Genomic DNA, 24,664 nt, shown 5'->3' with positions numbered 1-24,664 from the left:
CAGCAGACAAGTAACACCTGCATCATTCAGTGCTGTCAAACCTGAACTACCCCACATCCCTATTTGTCTTTCCTTGTTGGGCTTTAGACTGCTGCCCTGCTGTAAGCTGCTACTTGTCTGCTAGCTGAAGCTGGCTAATGTTTTAAACCAAAGGAGGACTGATTTCAATTACATATTAGGAAGAAATTCTTCACTGTGAGGGTGGTGAGACACTTGAAGAGGTTGCTCAGGAAGCTGTGAATGGGGATGGCCCCTCACTGGAAGTGTTCAAGGCCAGACTGGATGGGGCTTTGATCAACATGGTCTAGTTGAAGTTATCGCTGCCCAAGGCAGGGGCGATGGAACTAGATGGTCTTAAAGGTCCCTTCCTACCTGCACCATCTGACGATTCTATGAAATGGAGGTTGTAGGGGGCAGATCTGGTTGGAAGACCCCAATACAATTTCCCATTTGCAGTCGTGGTTACATCTTGTCTCTCTTGTTGAAACTGTTCCAAGAAAATGACTGAAGCCCAGAGGAGACTGCAAGGACAACCCTAAACTAAGGTCACTCTTTTTTTCTCCAGGTGCTCTGATTTGAAAAGTGGAGAAAGGGTTTCTAGGTCACTGGTGCCATCATCTGTCAGTTCCTTCCTCGGTCATTGGGTGGCCGGCAGCAAGCAGGTGAGTTCTGTAGCACCACAGGGTTTGCCTCATAGAACTAAGGTAACCCCAGGTAGGTGGGTCAGGACACAGATGGACAGCAGGTTTCTTTCAGGAATCTTGGCAGTGCTTTCTTTTCCATCTCTCTACAGCTTTCTGCACAGTTGCAGCACGGCTCCCTCTCCCAGCATCCACCTGGATCCATCCCATTTGTCCTCCTTGGCCCCATTGCAGCCTCCAGGAGAGTTTTTGGGGGGCCCTTACAGCTTCTGGAGTTTCCCCACTGTTATGGTCCTGTCAGGAGGAGAGGGCAGGACCTTTTCAGAGGTCTCTTTGCAGGACATGGCAGGGTGCATGGAGAACTCTTCGAAGGACAGCAGCTCCTCCACACCAACCAGCACCAGCCAGCAAAGCTGGGCAGGTGCACAGGAGGCAGCTGCGGGCCTGCCATACTCCATCTGGCCAGGAAGGCTGAACATCACCTCCTGCCTGGGCTCCTGCTTGCACTGCTTCTTCCGTGGCTGCATAAGGCTGGTATCCAGAAGGAAAGCTGCGTGCCCGCTGCGCTGTCACCCCCGTGACCGTGTGCTACACACTGCAGGAGAGGACAGCAGCAAAGAGGAGCGGGGATTCAGCCCTTCTGCCCACGGCCAGGACAACAGTGCCAGGGAGAGGCCCAGGAGCAGATCCATTCACTGGGGCAACGATTTCTGCAGCTGGGTCGTGGACACCGCGGACTACGAACACTCAGATGGGAGGAGCGGGAGAACCAGTCCCCTGAGCTGTGACCACACTCACAGAGACAAGGCAGCTCCACGACCCTCCAATGGCAGCTCCCAGCCTGCACCAGCACCTCCAGTGCCCTCCAGGGCCTTCCAGCGGCAGCTCCTGGTGTCGTTCCGCACCCAGCTGAGGCAGAGGGAGCGGAGCAGATCCCCCCCCACCGCGGCGCAGCCATGATATTTAGCAATATTTGTCCATGTCATGTCTGTGCTCTGAAGCAAAGCCTTTGCACACATGGGCTCTTGGACACTTGGTACCCGGTTTCCTTATGGCAGGTCAGAGCTGGGCTGGTGCCACAGCTGGGGTGGTCCAGCCCAGATGTGAGGCAATGTCCTCAGCCAGGGACCTGACTGGGTGAGCTGGAGCTGTCAGTGTTGCACACAGAGCTGTAACACGGATGGAGTGAACTGCCAGGCAGGGTGGCAGAAGTTAGTTCATCTGGTCTGCAAGGACAGCAGCAATTCAAGGGCCCCATAATGAGCTGTTACTACTGCAGGAACAGTTAAACGAGAAACAAAGACACTGTGTGGCCACTGATGAATTTAATAAGGGAAAGAAGTGATATTCTCTGTGTCTCTTGTCCTCCCGCATGTAAATAATGGAAAGTGGCTCAGTGATCCCCTCCACCAGTTCCCTCAGAACCCTTGGGTGTATCCCATCTGGCCCCACAGACTTGTGGGTTTCCAAGTGGTGTAGCAGGTTGTCAACCATTTCCCCGTGGATCACTGGGGCTTCACTCTGCTCCCCATGTCTGTCTTCTGCTTCAAGGGGCTGGGTACCTGGAGCACAACTGTTCTCACTGTTAAAGACTGAGGCGAAGAAGGCATTTAGTACCTCAGCCTTTCCACCTTTTTCACCCCCCACCACCTGGATTCCTCCTTTTGTGCTCTGCCCTCTCCAACAGTTTGTCACTTGGTTACATGGTCAGGTTATCCTCAAGCCACTGAGAGCTTCTGTAAGCTGTGAGACAGCACACAAAGCCCATCCCCTCTGCTGCCCACCCTTGGAATCCCCTAGAAATCTCTACAAACCCACTAAAGGAGCAGCTTCCCTGCTGTTCAGATCAGCCAGCAGGTGAACACGGGGCTCTGGAACATAACACAGGGCAACAGGGCAGTCCCGAGGGGACATGAGGGCCAAGGGGGACCAGGAGACACCTGAGAGCGCCCAAGTGCCCAGGGCTGAACTGGCCTGTGCCTCCCAACGGGACATGCTGCCCATCGCTCCCCAGGCACAGGGTCACAGTGGGGCCCTTTGTGACCTCACAAAGTGACACCCACTGCCCTGCATGTGCTCAGCGCAGCTGCAGCCCCAGCCCACACTGTCCGGCAGGACGGTGACGAGACAGGGTGTGAGCACGGAGCTGGCGAGAGCCCCCGAGCGTAGCCCACGTCTCTCATTGAGTTTGAGAACTAGACAATCTTTTTGGTTGGAAGCGAACCTTTAAGATCATCGAGTCCAACCATACCCTCACTTTAGCTGCCCCTGGCAGACTCCCCTCTGCCCCCGGCAGACTTGTGCTGAGGACTCCCCAAGCGCAGCCCAGGTCTTTCCCGGCTGCCCTTGGCAGACTTGTGGCGTTTCACCAAATCTTCCCCATTCCTCACCTATACTTCTTTCTCCAAACCCACGCGATGGCAGACAAACACCTCAGCTGCCCCATGGTGGCCCTGGAGGAGGACAGGGCTCCCCAGGAGAACAGCTCTCCAGCAGAGCCCCAGGAGCTGTGCATGGCCCAGACCCTGGAGATGGGTGAGTGAGGGGCCCTGATTGTCTGGGCAGGGTGGGGGCCAGCGAGCGCTCCCTGCTCAACACCAGGGTCACGTTTCCCTGCACGCTGGCAGGGGGTTCCACAGGTGTTGGCCATGATGCTGCTTGAAGCCCAGGGCTACTCCGAGCTGGGAGCCGGCCCCAGCACAGCCTCTGCGGGCAGAGGGGACCCAGCTCCTGCTCCAGGCCACGGGCAGCGATAGGCAGCTGGGAGGGCAGGAGGCACCGTGCTGTGGGACGGGGACCTTTCCTGCCCGTCTGAAGCGAGTTCCTCACCCGCTGCACTGCGCCTTTCCGTGTCCTGCCTGGCTCCAGCATCGCAGCCCGTCTGCCGGGCACCCTCCAGCCCTGACACGCACGGGGAGGCTGTGCCGGGGGTTGATCCAGGTCAAGACTCCAGAGGGAAAGGAAGGTTGCTCAGGGCACAGAAGTCAGAGTGTGGATTTGTTGCACTTTTGGCCAGGTGAGCAGGGGAACACGATATTTTCCTTGACCAGGAACTTTCCAGAGCAGTGTTAGGCTTCCCCCAGTGTTTCTGTGTGGGAGGTTAGAGCTTGTTTTCCTGGGTGCTCCTGTACAGAACTCAACTTTTAAATATGCTTCTGTGCAAGAACGTGGACTCATCTCTCTTCCAATGTGGTTTCTTGGCAGTCGTTGCTGAGGGAATGGCTCCGCCGCAGAGGATCCTCTTTCCCCCAGAGAAGATTTGCATGGCCTGGCAGCACAGCCAGAGAGCTGGAGCGGGACTGCACAACCTGGGCAACACGTGCTTCCTCAACTCCGTCCTGCAGTGCCTGACCTACACCCCGCCTCTGGCCAACCACCTGCTCTCTGGGGAGCACAGCCGGGCCTGTCAGTACTTTTGGGAACATTCCTTGTACATCTGTTGAGCAGGGCCCAGGGGCTCCCAGAATCTGGATGCTGATCTAGGAGAAAGGTGGCCCTTCTTTGTCAGCTCCCTGAGTTGGTGTTCTCTGAACACTCAAGCCTAGAAGCAGCTTCTTCTATCTGGATGTGTTCATCTTCAGAAAGGCACCTCTTTCTATCGCAGGCTCTTGGTCCCTATTCCTGCAAGTTAAACTCCTTTGCTTATTGCACAGAAAGTTTCCGTCAGTTCAGCATCCCTCTGAAGAAAGTTTTCTGTGCACTAAAATGTCCCGGGCTTGTTGGGACTTGGGCACCTTGGGAGGAATGGAGAATTCTTAGAACTGCAAGACCCCCATTAGGTTTCCCATGGCTGTGGATATTTTGCAAACCTGAGGAGCTTCCCTCCCTCCCCAGGTGGCCAGGAAGGCTTCTGCATGATGTGCAGCATGGAAGTGCACGTTCAACAGGTGCTGCATTCCTCAGACAGTGCCATCGAGCCTTGGGTTGTCGTTGATGCTCTCACAGGTGAGTCAGTGCAGGTGCTGTGACATGACTGATGCCGTTCTTGTAGGAGAGAACTAGTAACTTCTTCTTTCTTAGAAATAGGAGAAAATTTCCAGCATGGCAGGCAGGAGGACGCCCACGAGTTCTTACGCTGCACCGTGGATGCCATGCAGAGAGCTTGTCTGAGCGGAAACAGCGAGTAAGCGCAAGCAAATTGTGTTTCCAGTGTTCCCAAGCCCTTTGGAGTCCTTGATGTCCTCCCCTCAAGGAAAACTATGGCCAGGGCTTTCAGGCAAAGCCACACTCTTGGAGGAGATAACTCTGCCTTCCCATTGGTTTGCAGCTTGGACATCTCCTCTCAAGCAACTACCGTCGTCCATCAGATCTTTGGGGGCTTTCTGAGATCCAGAGGTACTTTTCCACAGCTATTGCTCTCCTTGGAATCGTCTGTGCCCTCCTGTCTGCCTGTGATAACAGACGATGGCGTGATTGGCGCAGTGGGTGTGAAGAGCGTAACCCGGCACGGTCCGTCGACTTCCCCTGTCACTGAGCATTTCCATTTGCCTTCCAGTCACATGCTGGAGCTGCCAAGCGGTTTCCGATTCCTACGAGGCCTTCCTGGATGTTCCTCTGGATATCAAAGTAAGAGAGTTTGTAATTGTGCTTCAAGATGTCCCAAGGCCCCCGTAGCTTTCCAGATTCCACACAGCTGGCTTACAAATGCATCTGACAAGAGAGGTTGGTGGTGGGCGGGAGGTGGAACGGACTGTGTTCTGCAGGGGCCACGGCAGTGGTCTCCCTGTCGCTGCTGGTTTCAGCTGGACAGGCACACGTGCCCCTCTCTGCACTGTGACGTACCCTCCTCCTTCTTCCCTTGCCCTCCCTCAACACCCGTCTGGCTCCCAGGCTCATGGGGGTGTTGTTTCCATCACTGGGGACACCCATACCCATCGGAGCTGAACTGTGCGGTGCCACAAAGAGGTGGCTCTGGAGAACCCCGGGAATCCCTGGGAAATGAAGGAGATGTTCAGCATCACACCCTCTTTCTGCCTCCCGGGCACTGCTTGCGGGTTCACCGTGGGTCTCCTCAGCCTCATCGAGCTGTTTTTTTTTGCGTAAACTCCTCGTAAGTGTTTGGGCGTGGGAATTTCCCAGAGCTCAGGGCTCTCCCTTCTCACCCCTCCAGGCAGCCGCATCTGTCACCGCAGCTCTGGAAGACTTTGTGAAACCTGAGCACCTGGATGGTGAAAACTGCTTTAAATGTAGCAAGTAAGGCTATTATTGATGATGTACTCATACTAGATCCTGTGCGAAGGTGTCATTGAGCACAAGTCAGCTTTTAACATTGGATTTAGGCACAGTAATGAGACGCAGGTTTTTTAACATGGCGTTATGGTACTGAATAGCCTCAAAAGAGCACAAGGATGTGTGAGACAGGAAAGGCTGTCTGGCCTTTGGGGGAAAAAAAGTGTGTTTCATCCCTTGTCTCTGTCCTGGCTTTCAAGGTGTGACAAGATGACTGCCGCCTCCAAGAGGTTCACAGTCCATCGCGCGCCCAAGGTTCTCACGGTGTGTCTGAAGAGGTTTGAAGCTTTCACCGGCGACAAGATCAGCAAGGTGTGTGCACAACTGGAGTGCAACGTTCTCTTCCTGGAGCGGGTTTCCCAAAGCCGGACGCTCTGTCGCAAGCTGCTCATGTTGAGATTTTCGCGTTCCCTTCTGGGGACAGTTCCCGTGGGAAGACAAGTGTGTCCTCTGCTCCCACAGAGCTGCTTTGGTCCGGATGAGTTTCCTGCCACCCAACTCGTGACATATTGCTGTGTCCTGAAGCTTTCCAGGATCATTGCTGAGCCCTCCTGGTCTCTCCGTAGGTTGTGGAGTATCCCCAGTACCTGGATCTTCGCCCGTACATGTCTCAGGCAGCCGGAGAACCGCTCCTCTACTCCTTGTACGCCGTCCTGGTGCACGGAGGTGACAGCTGCCGCGCAGGACACTACTTCTGCTACATAAAGGTGAAAAGCGACTTCCTTCTGAACAAAGGAAAAATGTATCCCGGGGAAAACTGACTTTCCTGCCGTGTTCCTGACAGCCAAGGATTTGAGGGGAGAAGGTTTCCTCAGGGGCTGGAATGCATATGTTTTGAACACTCCTGGTTCGGCAGTTTTTGGCCTGTGTTTTGTTCAGAAGCCGTGCCATTCATCTCCAGATATCGACGTTTTCTTTGCAGGCCAGTGATGGACTGTGGTACCAGATGAACGACAAGTCTGTGGATCTTTGCAACAGTGACAGAGTCCTCAGGCAGCAAGCCTATTTACTGTTTTACATCAGGTAATCACAAGTTTTAAACTGTGTTCAGAACACATTTCCTTTTCCTGGCTTTGTTATTTTTCTTCTCGTCCTCCTGAGTGTTTCTGTCATAGCAGACAATTACCACCTGCATCCGTCAGCCCAACCAAATTTCCCATTAGGGGTCTCAGTTGCATCTTCTCTCTGTCACATAAACTGTTCCAAGAAAATGCCGGAACCCAGAGGAGGCTGCAAGAACAGCCCTCAACAGAGATCCCTCCTTTTTTCCCCAGGTGCTCCGATTTGGAAATTGGACAAAAGGCTTCTTCCTCACCAGCACCATCAGAAGCCCGTTCCCTCCTCAGTCAGCGGGTGGCCGGTAGCAAGCAGGTGGGCTCTGTGGGACAGCAGCATCTGCCCCGTAGGACTAAGGTGGCTGTGGGGAGGTGGTCAGCGCACCAGAGGGACAGCGGGTTTTTTTGGGGATCTTGGCAGCGCTCTCTTTTCCCTCCCACACGGCAGCTTTCTATACAGTTGCAGCACGGCTCCCTCTCCCAGCATCCCACCTGGATCCATCCCATTTGTCCTCCTTGGCCCCTCTGCAGCCTCCAGGAGCCTTTGGGAGGCCCTTAGCTGTCCCCTGACAGCTTCTGGGGGTTTCCCACTGGTGGGTCCTGTCAGGAGAAAAGGGCAGGAGCTTCTCACAGCTCTCTTTGCAGGACATGGCGGGGGGCATGGAGGACTCTCCAGAGGACAGCAGCTCCCCCGCACCAGCCAGCACCAGCCAGCAAAGCCGGGCAGGTTCCCAGGAGGCATCTGTGGGCTGGCTGTACCCCATCTGGCCAGGGAGGATCAACAGCAGCTCCTCCCTGGGCTCCTGCTTGCGTCGCTTCTTCCACGGCTGTCTCAGGCTGTGCTGTCACCCCCGCGAGCGTGTGCTCCACTCTGCACGAGAGGACAGCAGCAAAGAGGAGCGGGGATTCAGCCCTTCTGCCCACGGCCAGGACAACGGTGCCAGGGAGAGGACCAGGAGCAGATCCCCGCACTGGGGCAACGATTTCCGCAGCTGGGTCGTGGACACCGCGGACTATGAACACCCAGACAGGAGGAGGGGGAGAACCAGTCCCCTGAGCTGTGACCGCGCTCACAGGGACAAGGCAGCTCCACGACCCTCCAATGGCAGCTCCCAGCCTGCACCAGCACCTCCAGTGCCCTCCAGCAGCAGCTCCCAGCCTGCACCAGCACCTCCAGTGCCCTCCAGCAGCAGCTCCCATTCTTTTCCTGCCCCCAGAGCTGCTCAGGAGCAAACTTGGCCAAGGCGGAGAGATCGGAGCAGATCCCCGCGGCGGGACTATGATCTCCGCAGCCGGTTTCTGGAGATCACAGACCAGCATCGCTCAGCAAGGAGGACACGGAGCTGGAGAACAAGTCCTCCACGGTGTGACCGAGCCCTAAGAGATGATGCAGCTCCAGGGCCTTCCAGCGGCAGCTCCCGGTGTCGTTCCGCACCCAAAGCTGCTCAGGAGCACACCCAGCTGAGGCAGAGGGAGCGGAGCAGATCCCCGCGGCGCGGCTATGATCTCCGCAGGCAGTTTGTGGAGATCACGGACTGTGACCCCCCAGCACAGAGGAGGAGGAGGGGCAGGACGGCTTCAGTGCCCTGGAGATGCAGATGAGGAAGACGGTTGGTGGTGACGGGGGCAGATTGCAGCCTGGATGAGGGAGGACACAGCATCTGACGGCTGTGATGCTGGAGAGGAGGAAGAGGAGGAGGAAGAGTCCAGGAAGCAGCAAAGCTGCCCCAGCAGGGACCAAGCTGCCCCAAGGGCACCAGCAGCCAGTGCTGCCTCTGGCAGGAAGAGCTCAGAGAGCCCTTCCAGAGCCAGGGGCAGCTCTGCCGGCCGGCCCGCCTGCCCACAGGCCCCTGGAGGAAGAGCTGCAACCTGCGTGCCACGGCTGGGATCGCTGCTCAGAAACACTCACTGGGCACCAGCGGGCAGAAAAGCCAAAGCCACCATTAAAAACAAACTCTTGTTGGCCTCGGGTGTGTCATTTATGGGGTGCTTGCTTCTCTGTGGGTTTTGAGGCAAATGGAGAAATCCCCATTCTGAGAAGTCTCTGTGATGGGTTTTGGGAGCTGTGTGTTGTGTGTGCCCATCTTGCCCTCTCTTCTGTTTCAATGTGGAGATGTAAGGAGCCATTGCAAGGGGGAATGTTGTTTTAGAACTGATCTGGCACCTGACCCCAGCAGGGGAAGGACTCAGAGACATCAGCCCACAAATCCTTAGTGGAAAACAGAGTCCGTTTGAAATAATCCCGGAATCCAAACTGATTACTGTATTTAAAAAGTTAATCTAGGGGAAAGGGTAACCAAAGAGCCAGGAATCCAGCTTTTAAATAAATCAATAAGGTGAGAGGGTTGTTAGAATTAGATGAATGAGACAGGTAAACTGAGGCAAGCCCTGGGGAGTCTGTAAACCCTGCAGTACCAACCGACGGGGAGCAGGGGAGGGAATGTGCAGCTGGGATTGGCGGATGTGTAAGCGGGGGCTTTTTGTCCTATTCCCTGTGCCTGTCTTTGGGTAGAACACCTGGTCTTGCAAAATCGTTTATAAAATACGCTTTGCTGAGAGATCCTGCCCGGGCCTGTTCTACTGGCAAGGTGATTGTTTCCTACAGCAGGGTTTGGCAGCAGAAGTTTGGCAGGACAAGAGGGCCCATGAGGTCAGAAAGCACAGCAGAGCTGGAACCTGGGGTCACGGGCACCAAACCCAGCTCGGGTGGGAGCCAAGAGGGTGCCCTCGTGTGCAGGGCCCAAAGCGCCATCTGGAGCATCTGCCCGTCCTTCCAAGTGCCCAGAGCCTCCCTCTTGGGGCCAAATCCTCATGTTTAGGGTCCCAACATGTCTTTCATTACCCATGGCCTTTGGTGAGGGCCCACAGCTTCATTTTCAGGTGGAGCTCGCTGCCAGGCAGCAACCGCCCGGAAGTGTGTGGACCAATCACACCCGGTGGGAGTGCAGCACAGGGATGATTGAGAAATGGTCTGAGCAATCATTTGGTGGGGGGAGCCAGTGGGAAATCCCAGACAGCCAATCAGAGAAAACAGCGGCTCAGGGAAGGCGGACACTGTGGAGGGAGTAACCCCTCAGACAGCCAATCAGAGAGAGTATCACCTCAGGGCAGGGTGAGCCCCAAAGCAGGACAGAGTCACTGCCCAGGCAGCCTATCAGCTGCAGGAGCAGCTCAGGGGAGGAGACTGACAGCCATCCCGACCAATGGTGGCGCAGCCCAGGCTGAGCAGGCGGTTGCTCTGCGGGCGGCCAGGGTGAGTTTTGCCATGGTGCCCGGGGAGCTGCCCGAGGCCGAGCAGTGCCTGGCCCAGCCCTGGGGCCCTTTTTCCTCCCTCTGGGGCCCTGGAGATGTTGTTGCTGCCTCTGGCCTTGTTCTCCTGGGCGGGGGAGGGGGCAGGGGGCACTTGCTGGAGAGGAACAGCTGGGGCTGGAGCTGGAGAGAGCAGGAGAAGGGGAAGCAGCTGGAGGGTGAAGTGCAGGGGATCCCCACAGCTGCTGCTGCAGCTGCACCAGAGACAGCTGCCCCTCTGGGTGAGGAAGAGTCCCTGTGAGCAGCCTCAGCAGAGCAGATTACAAACGTGCACCGCAGGGTCTGTGTAAGTGAGGACAATTACTGTACGGCCGTATAGTGTGTGTGTGTGTGGTGTGCGTCTGGGAAACCTTGTGCTGTAAGAGCTGTCAAATACCGATGTGTTCTCTTAGGTGCAGGATGGACAAACGACTGGAGCTGCAGAATAGGAGGGGAGGAAAAGACAGGCAGACAGAAGTGCCTGAACTCCACAACTTGCCTGGCAGTGTAGAGCAGGAACTGTGGTGAGTCCTGGGCCCTTGGGGTCATTTCATCCTGATTTGTGCTCCAGTCCCTCCCTGCTCCCTCCTCTTTCCTACTGTGTCCTTCTTCCTCTTCATCTCTTCTCTCTCTGTCCCTCTCTGCTTCTTCCTCACCATTTCCTCCACCCTTCTCCACCTCTGTGCAGGGTTTCTCGTATCTCCCTTTCTGTCTCCAACCTTCTGTGGTTCTCATCATCCCTGGTTTCTCTTTGCCACCATTCTGCTCTGTTGCTCTATCCTGCTCCCTGCCCCATCATTTCTCACTGTATCCCTCTGTCCTGCTCCCTGCACCTATTCCTGCCCCTCTTCTTTTTTTACTCCCTCTCCATCTTGCTGCCCGCCCCAGGATTTTTTCCCCAATCTCTATCCTGCCCCCAACCCTTATTTTTCTTTCTCTCTCCTGCTCCCCTTCTGTCCTTCTGCCTGTCTTCCCCTTCCCTCCTGCTTCTTTCTCCAGCCCTGTCCAGATTACTGCCCCTTTTCCTTCTTGATGTCTTTCTGTCCTGGTTTTCCTTCTGTCTTCCATCCCTGTTCCCAGTGCCATCCCTTCTCACTATATCGCCCCTGTCCAGCTGACTCTGCCTTTTCTTTGTCTTCTCTTCCTCTTTCCTGCTCCTCAGCCCTCTTTTCCTCTTTCTCCAGCTCATTACTGCATGTCTCCCCTTTCCAGTCTCTTCATTTGGATCCCAACTTTGCTTTATTTCTCACTCCCTTTGTTCTGTTCCCTGTCTTTCTTTTTGTCTCTCCATCTGTACATCCCCCTCCTTGTCTTTCTCCAGCCCCTTCCTGCTTCTCCTCGTCCCCCCTCCCCATCCCTCTGTCCTGCTCATCAGCCCTGCTGTTTCTTCCTCCCTGTCTCATCACAGCTTATTGTCCCTTTTTGCCTCCATCTCTCCATCTCTCCATCCTTTTCCCTGTGTGTTTCTTCCTCTCTCAGCTCCTCTGTCTTCTCTCTTGTCTGATTTGTCTCTTGCTAGTCATCTGTCCTTCTCCCCAGAAGCTTGATTCCAGCCGTCCCTGTAGGCAGCCGCTACTTGAGTGCTTCACTTGAGTGTGTCCGTGAGCCTCGGGGCAATCCCACAGGTACGACCTTGGAACAAATGAGTGTTTACATGTTAATTTTCTGTTCCTGTGAAATTTAGCTTGCTGCTTTCTTGGCTGATGCTCAGTCATGCAGAGGGGAAGTGGGTCCCCCTCAGTGCTGTGCCCCAGAGGGCTCTGCCTTGCAAAGCTCTTTGCCAACTGCTCCATCTCTGCGCTGCTCGCAGTGCCGGCTGCCGAGGCAGCAGCAGGTCGGGGCTGAGTTTAGAGCTGGGTGAGCTCCAGGGAGTCCTTTCTCCTGACAGCTCCAGGCCTGGTTAGTGGCCACTGCAAGTGCTGGATAAATGTTGGCAAGATGCTCCTGAGGGGAAGGGAGAGAGGAGCTGCCACTGGGATGGGTTTGGATCCTGGGGACACAGTGAGTGTCACGGGGGTGGCCAGTGCAGAGGGGCAGTGTGAGCTCTGGTGCTGCTGTCTCCAGGTTGGATCACCAGACCCAGGCCACCATGCTGGTTCACCAGATCTTTGGCAGATCCCTGTGCTCCCGTGGTGAGCGCTGGCTGCCAGGTCCTGGGCCTGTGAGTCTCAGGGCAGAGGTTGCCCTGAGAGTCTTGCAACAAAAATCTTTTGGGAGAACTGCTGAGTGTGTGTAACTTCTCTAGAGCTGCAGCTGGTCAGTCTTGTGGTTCCTGTGGGTTGTGGCGTGTGTTGTGGTGATGGAAAATGCTGTTGGCTGTGGGCCGCAGCTCTTTGCCACCAGCTGAAGAACCCATGTTGGCAGTTATGTAGCAGCGCTTGCTGTCCCAGCACGCAGTGGAATTGCACGCTGTGAATCCTGGTGCCGACATCCCAGAGCCCAAAGCTGGAGAGGGGAACACGGCAGCTGCCTGTGCTGTGCTGGGGTGGTGTTGGGTGCAGGTGTTGTGCCAGGGTGTGATAACTGCTCTTGCTTTTGCAGTGAAGTTCTCAGTGTGCAGGAGCATCTGGGAGACCTCTGACCCTTTCCTGGACCTGGCGCTGGAGATCAGGTACTGGGGCAGGGTCTGGGTAGGGGGAGCTCTGCTCTCACAGGGGGTGTTCCTGCAGCTGCACCGTTACTGCTCTCAAGGCTGCTTAACTGCCAGTGTCAGGCAGGGTGCAGGCAAGAGGGAAGCAGCTTCTGTTGTTGTGCTGCCTCTGTCTGGCAAAGCAGAGCCCGTTGCCTGAGCATGAGCCACGACTCCTCCAGTGAGGCTCCGTGCTGTGGGGGACAGTGCAGCCATCCCTCACGGCATGCTGGCCAGGGCCTGGCTGGGGGCAGGCTCAGGGCTTTGGTGCAGTCTGTGGCCCTGTGCTCATGCTCTGTTTTATCTCTGGGGACCAGCATCTCTGATCAGGTGAAAAAAGCTGTGACCAACAGACCCGTGTCTTCACCAGTGACAGGCCAGGTGAGTCCTGAAGGCTGTTCTGGGCCAGAGCACCATGTCACCGCTACCAGCCAAGAAGCTGGTGTTTTGTGCCAAAAAGTGAGTCTGAGCTTCTGCCTGGGGTCTTCAATAGGTGCCTTGTGTCTTGTGAGCTGGAGATTGTGTTGGGGACAGTGTAGACCGGATGCTGGGTGTCTTGCTAAGCTGGAGGCAGACAGGGAGAGCCCCTCAGCCTCAGGGCTGCAGCAATTGCTCTGGTTTGGGTTGCAGGGCCAGGTCCCTGCTGTTGTTCCCATCCCTGATTAAGGCTGGAGAAACGCCTCCTGTCTTCTTGCTCAGGACAGAGGGGCGGGGGTGCCAGTCCCTTAAGCGGGGTGGCCTCGCCAATCTTCTCTGGGTATCCTGTCCCCTGGGGTGATGGGAGGAGGAGACTCTGCAGCCTCCAGGCAGTGACTGGGACTGGCCCTCTGGGCGCTGCTGTGCAACCAGGACTCAGGACAGTGCGCTGGGGTTTCTGTTGTTTAAATTTCCCTCCTTCCTTTTTTCCTTTCTGCTTCTAACAGCAAACACTTCTGATTTGTTGACCACCCCTACTTTCCTCTCCCCTTCTGTGTCTTTACCCTTCCTTTTTCTCTGGGCTCTCCTTCTTATTTTCTTCTCTTGGCTCATGGAAACCTCTTTTCTTTAGATCACCAAGTTTGTTATTTGTTTTTTTTTTCATGTCAATAACTGCAGCGCAGCATCCTGTGGAAGGCGAGCAGAAGTGAACCATGGCACACCACCTCATTCCCAATTTGCCAAGCGCACCTACCCCATGGACACCACCCACCCCAACTCCTTGGCCTTTTGGCAAGTCGAGGTAAGTGGTGCCAGTCGCTCCAAGGCTCCTGAACGGCAGCAAGGCCAGTACTCCATGAGGCAACTGCATGACAGGTGGCCCGGGGGAGTGACTTCAGCAGCCACCTCTCCTGTTCTCTTGGATTGGCTAAGGTGGTAGCAATTGAGTGCTGTGCTTGTGCACTGTGGAGTGTGGAGGAAGAGGGGGGCTCCTGAGCTGGCCTTCAGATCATGTCAGCCTCTTTTCCTGTTCTGCAGGCTGTCCTCATCTGGTCTCCATCAGGCAAATCCTGGAAAGCCGACCTTCAACTTCGTCCTCAGCTCAGCCTTTTGGCTCCTAGGCCCCCCATGACCACCTGTTTCACTGCCCACCCTTCGCACCACCTTCCTCCCTGCAGCAGCGAGGAGGAGCCCAGCCAGGTCACCCCTGGTTCCTCCAAAAAGAGGCAGTGTAAGCAGCACCATGGAGCAGACAGCAGCCCCTGTGCTCTGGCTGTGGAGGACAAGGATCAAGTCTCCAGCCCCCAAGGAAGAAGAAGAATCTCACACAGGAGGGCTCAGTGTCCCCTGCAGGGGAAGGAGGTGGCAGGCAAGGGTCCCAGCGGTGGCAGGGAGGCACCCAGCTGTCAGCACCGAAAGATCACGCCCATGGTGCAAGTGTCAGGCCCCAGGACCTGTCTGGACACAGAACCCATCTACCCCCTCAAGAGGAAGAAAAAGAGGAGAATGGAGGAGACAGGAGAGTGCTGCTCTGGGTTAGAATTAGGTTTAGCATTAGGGTTACAGATCGTGGGTAAGGGTTAGAATGAAGGCTTGGGTTTAGGTTTAGTGTTAAGGGTTTGAGTTAGTTAGGCGTTTAGGGTTAAAGTTAGTTTTATGGGTTAGGATTAGAGCTACAGTTCTGCTGTTAGGTGCTAGAGTTAGAGTTAGGCTTAGATGAGTGTTAGGGGTTAGTGAAGACTACTATGGTAAGTAGTTAGGGTTAGGAGTAGGGACAGAGTTAAGGTTGAGTTTTGGTTAGTGATAGGTTTATGGTTTAGGTTTAGAGTTAGTGGTAGTGGTTTGGATTAGGGTAAGGTTAGGGATGAGGAATTGGCATTGTAGTTAGTGATAGGGTTTGGAGTTGAGGAAAGTAGTTAGAGTTTGGGTTTTGGGTCAGGATTAGGGGTCTAGTAGTGTTTGGAATAGTGGTTAGGGATAAGAGTTAGGGTTAGAGCGATGGTTAGAGTAAGGGTTGGAATTAAGGGGTAGAGTTGGGGTTAGGGGCTAGGACCAGGATCAGAGTTTTGCTTAGGGTTATCATTTGTTGGTTATTGTTGATTAGCTAGTGTATATTGGTTAGGTTTAGAGTTAGAATTAGTGTTTAGGGTTAGGTTTCAGTGTTAGGGGCTAGGGTTAGAGGATATGCTAGGTTGAGTTAGGATTACATTTGTATTAGCATCAGAGGGGGCTAGCTTTTTGTCAGACTTAAAGATAGAGCTTTGGGTAAAGCACAGGGTCAGGATTAGAGTTAGCAGTTAAGGATTAGAATTAGTGTCAAATTGATATAAGGTGTATGGTGAGGCTTAGTTTAGGGTAAGGGGCTTGGGTGTAGAGTTAGCGTTAGGTAAGGCTTCAGGTTGGGTTTAGGTTTAGATTACAGGTAGGTTTAGGGGTTAGGGAGTTAGGGTTTTTGTTACGATTAGGGTTTGTGGTTAGGGTTAGTGATTAGTTTTTGAGTTCTAATTAGAGGTAGGGTTAGATTTAGCCTTAGGGTTGGGGTTAAGGTTTAGGAGTTAGGTTTAGAAAGAGTGTTAGGGGTTTGTTTTTTGTGGTTAGAATTAGGGTTAAGGATAGGGTTATAGTAAGCAATTAAGACTTAGGCTTACGGTTATAGTTAGGCTTAGGGCTAGGTTAGGGTTTGGTGTTAGGGCTAGAATTAGCATTAGGTTTCAGGGTTAGACTTAGGGTTAGGACTTACAGTAAAGGTTAGAGTTACAGTAAAAATTAGGGCTTAATTTAAGGATTAAGTTAGGGTTAGAGTTAGGATTAGGTTTAGGTTTAGCATTTAAATAAGGGTTAGGTTTTAGTTAAGGTTGAGGGTTAGTGTTAGGTAAGGTTTTGGGTTAGGGGATAGAGTTAGGGTTAGAGTTTGGGATAGGCGTAGGGAGCATGGTTAGGGTTTTGAGTGAGGGTTATGGGTCAGGGTTTGGGTTAGACTTAGAGTTAGGATTAAACTTTGGGCCAGAGGTTAGAGCATAGCATTAAGGGTTAGTATTAGAAGTTTGTGATTGAGTTATATGAGATTTAAGTTATGGTTAAGTAGTAGGGTTAAGGTATAGGGTTCGATGTAGGGTAAAGGTGTTAGGAGTTACAGTTAGGGTTAGGCTTAGGAATTAGGGAGTGGGGTTAGATTTTGGGGTTACAGGTTTGATTTATGTTTAAGGGGGAGGGTTAGATTGAAGGTTAGAAATAGGGTTAAACGTAGGGCAAGGGTCAGAGTTAGGGTTAGAATTACTGTTACGGTTAGGAGTATGTGTTTCAGTTAGATGATGTTTCGGGGCTAGGGTTACGGTTACGTTTGGAGTTCGGTTTAGGGTTAGGGCTAGTGGTAAGGTCAGGATTTGATTAGGATTAGGGTTAGAATTAAGGTTAGGGCTTTTGGGTGAGGCATAGTTTGGTTTTAGGTTTAGGCATAGATTTCTGGTTAGAGTAAGAGGGCTGAGCATTAGGTTTAGAGTTGGGGTTAGAGTTAGGGTTAGAGGTTGGTCTCAGATTTAGCCTTGCTTTAGGATTACAGTAAGTGATTGGACTAATATTAGAGGTTTAGATTAAGGGATAGGTGTTAGGGGTAGGGTTAGGGTTATTATTAGGGTTTGATTAGGATTAGGTTTAGGGTTTATGGGTAGGGATGTGGTTAGTGGTAAGGGTTAGTAGTAGGGTTAGTGTTAGCAGTAAGGATTAAGGTTGGGGGTTAGGGAATAATGTTTGTTTAAGAGGTTAGACTTCAGGTTTAGGGCAAAACGGTAGGAATATGGTTAAGGTTAGCACTATTACAGTTAGGTTTAGGCTTAGGCTTGGGAGTTTGGGATAGGGTTAGGCTTGGGAGTTTGGGATAGGGTTAGGCTTTGGAGTTTGGGATAGGGTTAGGCTTAGGAGTTAGGGTTAGGCTTAGGAGTTAGGGTTAGGGTTAGGGTTAAGGGTTAGGGTTAGGGTTAAGGGTTAGGGTTAGGGTTAAGGTTTAGGGTTAAGGGTTAGGGTTAAGGTTTAAGGGTTAGGGTTAAGGGTTAAGGATTTGGATTAGGGTTAAGGGTTTGGGTTAGGGTTAGGAGATTGTGTTAGGGTTAGGTTTAGACTAAGGAGTTTGGGTTAGGCTAGGTGTTGGGGTTAGGCGTTTGGGTTAGGATACTGGATTAGGCCTTGGGGTTAGGCGTTGGGGTTAGGATACTGGGTTAGGCATTGTGGTTAGGATACTGGGTTAGGGGTTGGGGTTCGGATACTAGGTTAGGCGTTGGGGTTAGGCTAAGGGTTAGGGTTAGGAGTTTGGGTTAGGCTAATGGTTAGGGTTAGGAGTTTGGGTTAGGCTAAGGATTAGGAGTTTGGGTTAGACTAAGGGTTAGGACTTTGGGTTAGCTTTAGGCTTAGGGTTAAGACTTTGGCTTAGGACTTTGGCTTGGGCTTAGGAGTTTGGCTTAGGAGTTTGGCTTAGGTTGGCTTAGGTGTTAGGCTCAGGGTTAGGAGTTTGGCTTAGGTGTTAGGCTCAGGGTTAGGAGTTTGGGTTAGGCTCAGGCTCAGGGTTGGGAGTCTGGGGTAGGCTCAGGGTTGGAGTCTGGGGTACGCTCAGGGTTGGGAGTCTAGGGTAGGCTCAGATTTAGGCTTAGGTTTAGGCTTAGGCTTAGGAGTTTCGGTTAGGGTTAGGAGTTTGTGTGAGGGTTACGGTTAGGAGATTGGGTTTGGGTTACACTTAGGGTTAGGAATTTGTCTTAGGTGTTAGGGTTAGGCTTAGGGTTGGGAGTTTGGTTTAGGATTAGGCTTAGGATTCAGGGTTTGGGTTAGGGTTAGGCTTAGGGTTCGGAGTTTGGGTTAGGGTTAGGCTTAGGGTTAGGAGTTTGGGTAGCAGTTAGGGTTATGATTTTGGGTTAGGGTTAGGGTTAGGCTTAGGTTTGAGAGTTAGGGTTAGGAGTTTGGGTTAGGGTTACACTTAGGGTTAGGTGTCTGGGTTAGGGTTACGCTTAGGGTTAGGAGTCTGGGTTAGGGTTAGGCTTAGGGTTAGGAGATTGGGATAGGTGTTAGGGTTAGGCTTAGGGGTAGGAGTTTGGGTTAGGCTTTGGAGTTTGGGTGAGGCTTAGGCTTAGGAGTTAGGGTTAGGGTTAGGCTTAGGCTTACGAATTTGGGTGACCTTAGGCTTAGGAGTTTGGGGTAGGGGTTAGGCTTAGGGTTAGTTTTTGGGGTAGGGGTTAGGGTTAGGCTTAGGAGTTTGGGGTAGGGGTGAGGGTTAGAAGTTTTGGGTAGGGTTAAACTTAGATTAGGATTTGGGGTAGGGTTAAGAGTCAGGGTTAGGCTTAGGGTTAGGAGTCAGAGTTAGGCTTAGGGTTATGGTTTGGGTTAGCCTTAGACTTAGGCTTAGGAATTTGGGTTAGGAGTTTAGGAGTTTGGGTTAGCGTTAGGCATAGGTTGTTGAGTTTTTTTAGGGTTAGGCTTACGTTTAGGATTATGCGTTAAGAGTTTGCATTAGGCTTAGGGTTCGTAGTTTGGGTTAGGGTTAGGCTTAGGAGTTTGGGGTAGGCTTAGGCTTAGGAGTTTGGGGTAGGGGTTAGGGTTAGTTGTTTGGGGTAGGGGTTAGGGTTAGTTGTTTGGGGTAGGGGTTAGGGTTAGGCTTAGGAGTTTGGGGTAGGCTTAGGCTTAGGAGTTTGATGTAGGGGTTAGGGTTAGTTGTTTGGGGTAGGGGTTAGGGTTAGGCTTAGGAGTTTGATGTAGGGCTTAGGCTTAGAAGTTTGGGGTAGGGTTAGGCTTAGGGTTAGGAGTCAAGGTTAGGCTTAGGGTTAGGAGTCAGGGTTAGGCTTAGGGTTATGTCTGGGTTAGGGTTAGGCTTAGGCTTAGGAGTTTGGGTTAGGGTTAGGAGTTTGGGTTAGTGTTAGACATAGGTTATTGAGTTCTTTTAGGGTTAGGCTTACGGTTAGGATTTTGCGTTAGGAGTTTGGGTTAGGCTTAGGGTTCGGAGTTTGGATTAGGCTTAGGGTTCGAAGTTTGGGTTAGGATTAGGTTTAGGAGTTTGGGGTAGGCTTAGGCTTAGGAGTTTGGGGTAGGGGTTAGCGTTAGGCTTAGGGTTAGTTGTTTGGGGTAGGGGTTAGGGTTAGGCTTAGGAGTTTGGGGTAGGGGTTAGGGTTAGGCTTAGGGTTAGTTGTTTGGGGTAGGGGTTAGGGTTAGGCTTAGGAGTTTGGGGTAGGGGTTAGGGTTAGAAGTTTGGCGTAGGGTTAGGATTTTGGGGTAGGGTTAGGAGTCAGGGTTAGGCTTAGGGTTAGGAGTCAAGGTTAGGCTTAGGGTTAGGCTTAGGGTCAGGAGTCAGGGTTAGGCTTAGGGTTATGTCTGGGTTAGGGTCAGGGTTAGGCTTAGGAGTTTGGGTTAGGGTTAGGAGTTTGGGTTAGCGTTAGGCATAGGTTATTGAGGTTTTTTAGGGTTAGGCTTACGGTTAGAATTTTGCATTAAGGGTTTGTGTTAGGGTTAGGAGTTTGGGTTTGGGTTATGCTTAGGGTTAGGAGTTTGAGTGGGGTTAGGGTTCAGAGTTGGGTTAGGCTTAGGCTTAGGAGTTTGGGTTAGAGTTAGGCTTAGGGTTCGGAGTTTGGGTTAGGGTTAGGCTTAGGGTTTGTAGTTTGGGTTAGAATTAGGCTTAGGGTTAGGAGTTTGGGTAATGGTTAGGGTTATGTCTGGGTTAGGGTTAGGCTTAGGCTTAGGAGTTTGGGTTAGGGTTACGCTTAGGATTAGGAGTCTGGGTTAGGGTTAGGCTTAGGGTTAGGAGACTGGGGTAGGTGTTAGGTGTTTGGGTTAGGGTTAGGAGTTCGGGTTAGGCTTAGGGTTAGGCTTAGGAGTTTGGCTTAGGCTTAGGGTTAGGAGTTTGGGTTAGGGTTAGGGCTAGGCTTAGGACTTTGGCTTAAATGGTACGGTTAGGCTTAGGGCTTTGGCTTAGGTAGTAGGGTTAGGCTTAGGAGTTTGGGGTAGGCTTAGGCTTAGGAGTTTGGCTTAGGCTTAGGGTTAGGCTTAGGAGTTTGGCTTAGGTGGTAGGGTTAGGCTTAGGACATTGGCTTAGGTGGTAGGGTTAGGCTTAGGATTTAGGGGTAGGAGTCAGGCTTAGGCTTAGGAGTTAGGGGTAGTAGTTTGGCTTAGGTGGTAGGGTTAGGCTTAGGGGTAGGAGTTTGGCTTAGGTGGTAGGATTAGGCTTAGGGGTAGGAGTTTGCCTTAGGCTTAGGGTTAGGCTTAGGAGTTTGGCTTAGGTGGTAGGGTTAGGCTTAGGGTTAGGAGTTTGGGGTAGGCTTAGGGTTAGGAGTTTGGGGTAGGCTTAGGGTTAGGAGTTTGGGGTAGGAGTTTGGCTTAGGTGGTAGGGTTAGACTTAGGAGTTTGGCTTAGGTGGTAGGGTTAGGCTTAGGAGTTTGGCTTAGGTGGTAGGCTTAGGCTTAGGAGTTTGGGGTAGGGTTAGGCTTAGGGGTAGGAGATTGGGTCAGGATTTAGGGTTAGGCTTAGGAGTTAGGGTCAGGGTTAGGCTTAGGAGTTAGGGTCGGGGTTAGGTGTAGGAGTTAGGCTTAGGGGGTAGGCTTAGGCTTGGGGTAGGCTTAAGCCTATGAGTTAGGCTTAGGGGTAGGAGTTTGGGGTAGACTTAGGCTTAGGGGTAGGAGTTTGGGGTAGGCTTAGGCTTAGGGGTAGGAGTTTGGGGTAGGCTTAGGCTTAGGGGTAGGAGTTTGGGGTAGGCTTAGGCTTAGGGGTAGGAGTCAGGCTTAGGCTTAGGAGTTAGGGGTAGGAGTCAGGCTTAGGCTTAGGAGTTAGGGGTAGGAGTTTGGTTTACGTGGTAGGGTTAGGCTTAGGGGTAGGAGTTTGGGGTAGGCATAGGCTTAGGGGTAGGAGTCAGGCTTAGGGGTACTAGGCAGGCTTAGGGCTAGGAGTTAGTTAGGCTTAGGCATTTGGCTTAGGGTTAGGCTTAGGCGTTTGGCTTAGGGTTAGGCTTACAAGTTTGGCTTAGGCTTAGGGGTAGGAGTTTGGCTTAGGTGGTAGGGTTAGGCTTAGGGGTATGAGTTTGGCTTAGGGGGTAGGGTTTGGCTTAGGGGTAGGAGTTTGGCTTACGGGATAGGCTTAGGGTTGGGTTAGGAGTTTGGGGTAGGCGTGGGCTTAGGGGTAGGAGTTTGGGGTAGGCTTAGGCTTAGGGGTAGGAGTCAGGCTTAGAGGTACTAGTCAGGCTTAGGGGTAGGAGTTAGTTATGCTTAGGCGTTTGGCATAGGTTTAGGCTTAGGCGTTTGGCTTAGGAGTTTGGCTTAGGGTTAGGGTTAGGCTTAGGACTTTGGCTTAGGTGGTAGGTTTAGGCTTAGGAGTTTGGGGTAGGGTTAGGTTTAGGCTTAGGAGTTTGGGGTAGGGTTAGGGTTAGGAGTTTGGGGTAGGGTTAGGGTTAGGAGTTTGGGGTAGGGTTAGGGTTAGGAGTTTGGAGTACGGTTAGGGTTAGGAGTTTGGGGTAGGGTTAAGGTTAGGTTTAGAAGTTTTGGGTAGGCTTAGGGGTAGGAGTCAGGCTTAGGCTTAGGGGTAGGAGTCAGGCTTAGGCTTAGGGGTAGGAGTCAGGCTTAGGCTTAGGGGTAGGAGTCAGGCTTAGGCTTAGGGCTAGGACTCAGGCTTAGGCTTAGGGGTAGGACTCAGGATTAGGCTTAGGGATAGGACTCAGACTTAGGCTTAGGAGTCCAGCTTACGGCTTAGGCTTTAGAGTTAGAGGTAGGAGTTTGGCTTAGGTGGTAGGGTTAGGCTTAGGGGTAGCAGTCAGGCTTAGGCTTAGAAGTTAGTTAGGCTTAGGCTTAGGAGTTTGGCTTAGGTGGTAGGCTTAGGCCTAGGAGTTAGGCTTAGGGTTAGGAGTTTGGGATAGGCTTAGGCTTAGGGGTAGGATTTTGGGGTAGGCTTAGGCTTAGGGGTAGGAGTCAGGCTTAGGCTTAGGCTTAGGGGTAGGAGTCAGGCTTAGGTTTAGGCTTAGGGGTAGGAGTCAGGCTTAGGCTTAGGGGTAGGAGTCAGGCTTAGGCTTAGGAGTTAGGGGTAGGAGTCAGGCTTAGGCTTAGGGGTAAAAGTCAGGCTTAGGCTTAGGAGTTAGGGGTAGGAGTCAGGCTTAGGTGGTAGGGTTAGGCTTAGGGGTAGGAGTTTGGCTTAGGGGGTAGGGTTAGGCTTAGGGGGTAGGCGTTTGGCTTAGGGGGTAGGGTTTGGCTTGGGGTAGGAGTTTGGGGTAGGCGTAGGCTTAAGGGCGGGAGTTTGTCATAGCAATCAGGCTTAGGGGTAGGAATTAGTTAGGCTTAGGTGTTTGGCTTAGGGTTACGCTTAGGATTTTGGCTTAGGAGTTTGACTTAGGCTTAGGAGTTTGGCTTAGGTGGTAGGGTTAGGCTTAGGACTTTGGCTTAGGTGGTAGGCTTAGGAGTTTGGGGTAGGGTTAGGCTTAGGCTTAGGAGTTTAGCTTAGGCTTAGAGTTAGGCTTAAGAGTTTGGGGTAAGGCTAGGGTTCAGAGTTTGAGGTAGGGTTAGGGTTAGGTTTAGAAGTTTGGGGTAGGCTTAGGGGTAGGAGTCAGGCTTAGGCTTAGAGGGAGGAGTTGGGCTTAGGCTTAGGGGTAGGACTCAGGCTTAGGCTTAGGAGTTAGGGGTAGGAGTTTGGCTTAGGTGGTAGGGTTAGGCTTAGGGATGGGAGTCAGGCTTAGGCTTAGAAGATAGTTAGGCTTAGGCTTAGGAGTTTGTCTTAGGGTTAGGGTTAGGCTTAGGAGTTTGGCTTAGGTGGTAGGCTTAGGCTTAGGGTTAGGAGTTTGGGGTAGGCTTAGGCTTAGGGGTAGGAGTTTTCGGTAGGGTTAGGCTTAGGGGTAGGAGTTTGAGGTAGGGTTAGGCTTAGGGTTAGGAGTCTGGGTTAAGCTTAGGGTTAGGGTCTGGGTTAGGATTAGGTTTAGGCTTAGGGGTTTGGGTTAGGATTAGGAGTTTGGGTTAGCGTTAGGCATAGGTCATTGAGTTCTTTTAGGGTTAGGCTTAGGGTTAGGATTTTGCGTTAGGAGTTTGTGTTAGGGTTAGGGTTAAGCTTAGGGTTAGGAGGTTGTGTTGGGGTTACGCTCAGGGGTTAGGGTTAGGAGTTTGGGTTTGGCTTAGGGTTAGGCTTAGGGTTAGTGTCTGGGTTAGAGTTAGGCTTAGTCTTAGGAATTTATGTTAGGGGTAGGAGTTTGAGTTAGGCTGAGGGTTAGGAGTTTGGGTTAGGGTTATGCTGAGGGTTAGAAGTTTGGCTTAGGGTTATGCTGAGGGTTAGGAGTTTGGGTTAGGTGTAGGGTTAGTCTTACGGTTAGGAGTTTCGGTTAGGCTTAGGGTTGGGCTTAGGGTTTGATCTGGGTTAGGGTTAGGCTTAGGCTTAGGAGTTTGGATTAGGCTTAGGGTTAGGAGTTTGGGCTAGGCTTAGGGTTCGGAGTTTGGGTTTGGGTTAGGGTTCGGAGTTTGGGTTTTGTTAGGCTTAGGCTTAGGCCTTTGGGTTAGGAGTTTGGGTTTGGGTTACGCTTATGGTCAGGAGTTTGGGTTAGGGTTAGGCTTAGGGTTCGAAGTTTGGGTTAGAGTTAGGCTTAGGAGTTTGGGCTAGGGTTAGGCTAAGGGTTAGTTGTTTGGGTTAGGGTTAGGCTTAGGGTTAGGATTTTTGTTTAGGGGTAGTCTTAGGGTGAAGAGTTTGGGTCAGGGTTAGGGTTAGGATTAGGAGATTGGGTTAGGAGTTTGGGTTAGTCTTAGGGTTAGGATTAGGAGTTTGGGTTAGGCTTAGGGTTAGGAGTTTGGGTTAGGGTTAGGCTTAGGGTTAGGAGTTTGGGTTTTGTTAGGCTTAGGCTTAGGCCTTTGGGTTAGGAGTTTGGGTTTGGGTTACGCTTATGGTCAGGAGTTTGGGTTAGGGTTAGGCTTAGGGTTCGAAGTTTGGGTTAGAGTTAGGCTTAGGGTTAGGATTTTTGTTTAGGGGTAGTCTTAGGGTGAAGAGTTTGGGTCAGGGTTAGGGTTAGGATTAGGAGATTGGGTTAGGAGTTTGGGTTAGTCTTAGGGTTAGGATTAGGAGTTTGGGTTAGGCTTATGGTTAGGAGTTTGGGTTAGGGTTAGGCTTAGGGTTAGGAGTTTGGGTTAGGGTTAGGCTTAGGGTTACAGTGTAACAGCAGATACCATCTCTTCTGTCCTGAAAGACTGTTATGACCCCTGGAGCCCAAAGCCATGGACCAAATGAACTCATTGGACATTTTAGAGGTGTGGCCTGCAGACTGAGGAATGAGATCTGTGTGTGTATCCAGAGGTAGGAAAAGTGCTGTTGGTGAACTGGAATGTATTGGAGAGTGTGGGACCTGGGCACAACACAGATGGTACAGAATAAGGGGGGGCACTGTCCTGGTTTCAGCTGGGAGAGAGTGAGTTTTCTTCCTAGGAGCT

The 24,664-nt window shown here is 52.3% G+C and overlaps 1 protein-coding gene and 1 long non-coding RNA gene across 2 annotated transcripts; both read left to right on the top strand.

Moving 5' to 3' along the window:
- Positions 1–3,154: 3,154 nt before the first annotated feature.
- Positions 3,155–8,295, top strand: LOC139829553 (ubiquitin carboxyl-terminal hydrolase 17-like protein 6). The gene is made up of 13 exons (XM_071817714.1): positions 3,155–3,176; positions 3,846–4,046; positions 4,476–4,586; positions 4,662–4,764; positions 4,909–4,976; positions 5,137–5,207; positions 5,752–5,834; positions 6,071–6,182; positions 6,437–6,577; positions 6,793–6,893; positions 7,145–7,241; positions 7,571–8,008; positions 8,218–8,295. The coding sequence occupies exons 1-13, from the start codon at positions 3,155–3,157 to the stop codon at positions 8,293–8,295; spliced, it is 1,626 nt and encodes a 541-aa protein (XP_071673815.1).
- A 4,456-nt stretch (positions 8,296–12,751) lies between these two features.
- On the top strand, positions 12,752–15,163 carry LOC139829593 (uncharacterized). The gene is made up of 4 exons (XR_011742132.1): positions 12,752–12,824; positions 13,160–13,223; positions 13,938–14,061; positions 14,298–15,163. It is a non-coding gene; the product is annotated as an uncharacterized lncRNA (long non-coding RNA).
- The last annotated feature ends 9,501 nt before the right edge of the window (positions 15,164–24,664 follow it).

This window comes from Patagioenas fasciata, chromosome 21 (genome assembly GCF_037038585.1).
Source record: "Patagioenas fasciata isolate bPatFas1 chromosome 21, bPatFas1.hap1, whole genome shotgun sequence".
Classification (NCBI taxonomy): domain Eukaryota; kingdom Metazoa; phylum Chordata; class Aves; order Columbiformes; family Columbidae; genus Patagioenas; species Patagioenas fasciata.
This window is presented reverse-complemented; position numbering and strand designations above follow the sequence as displayed.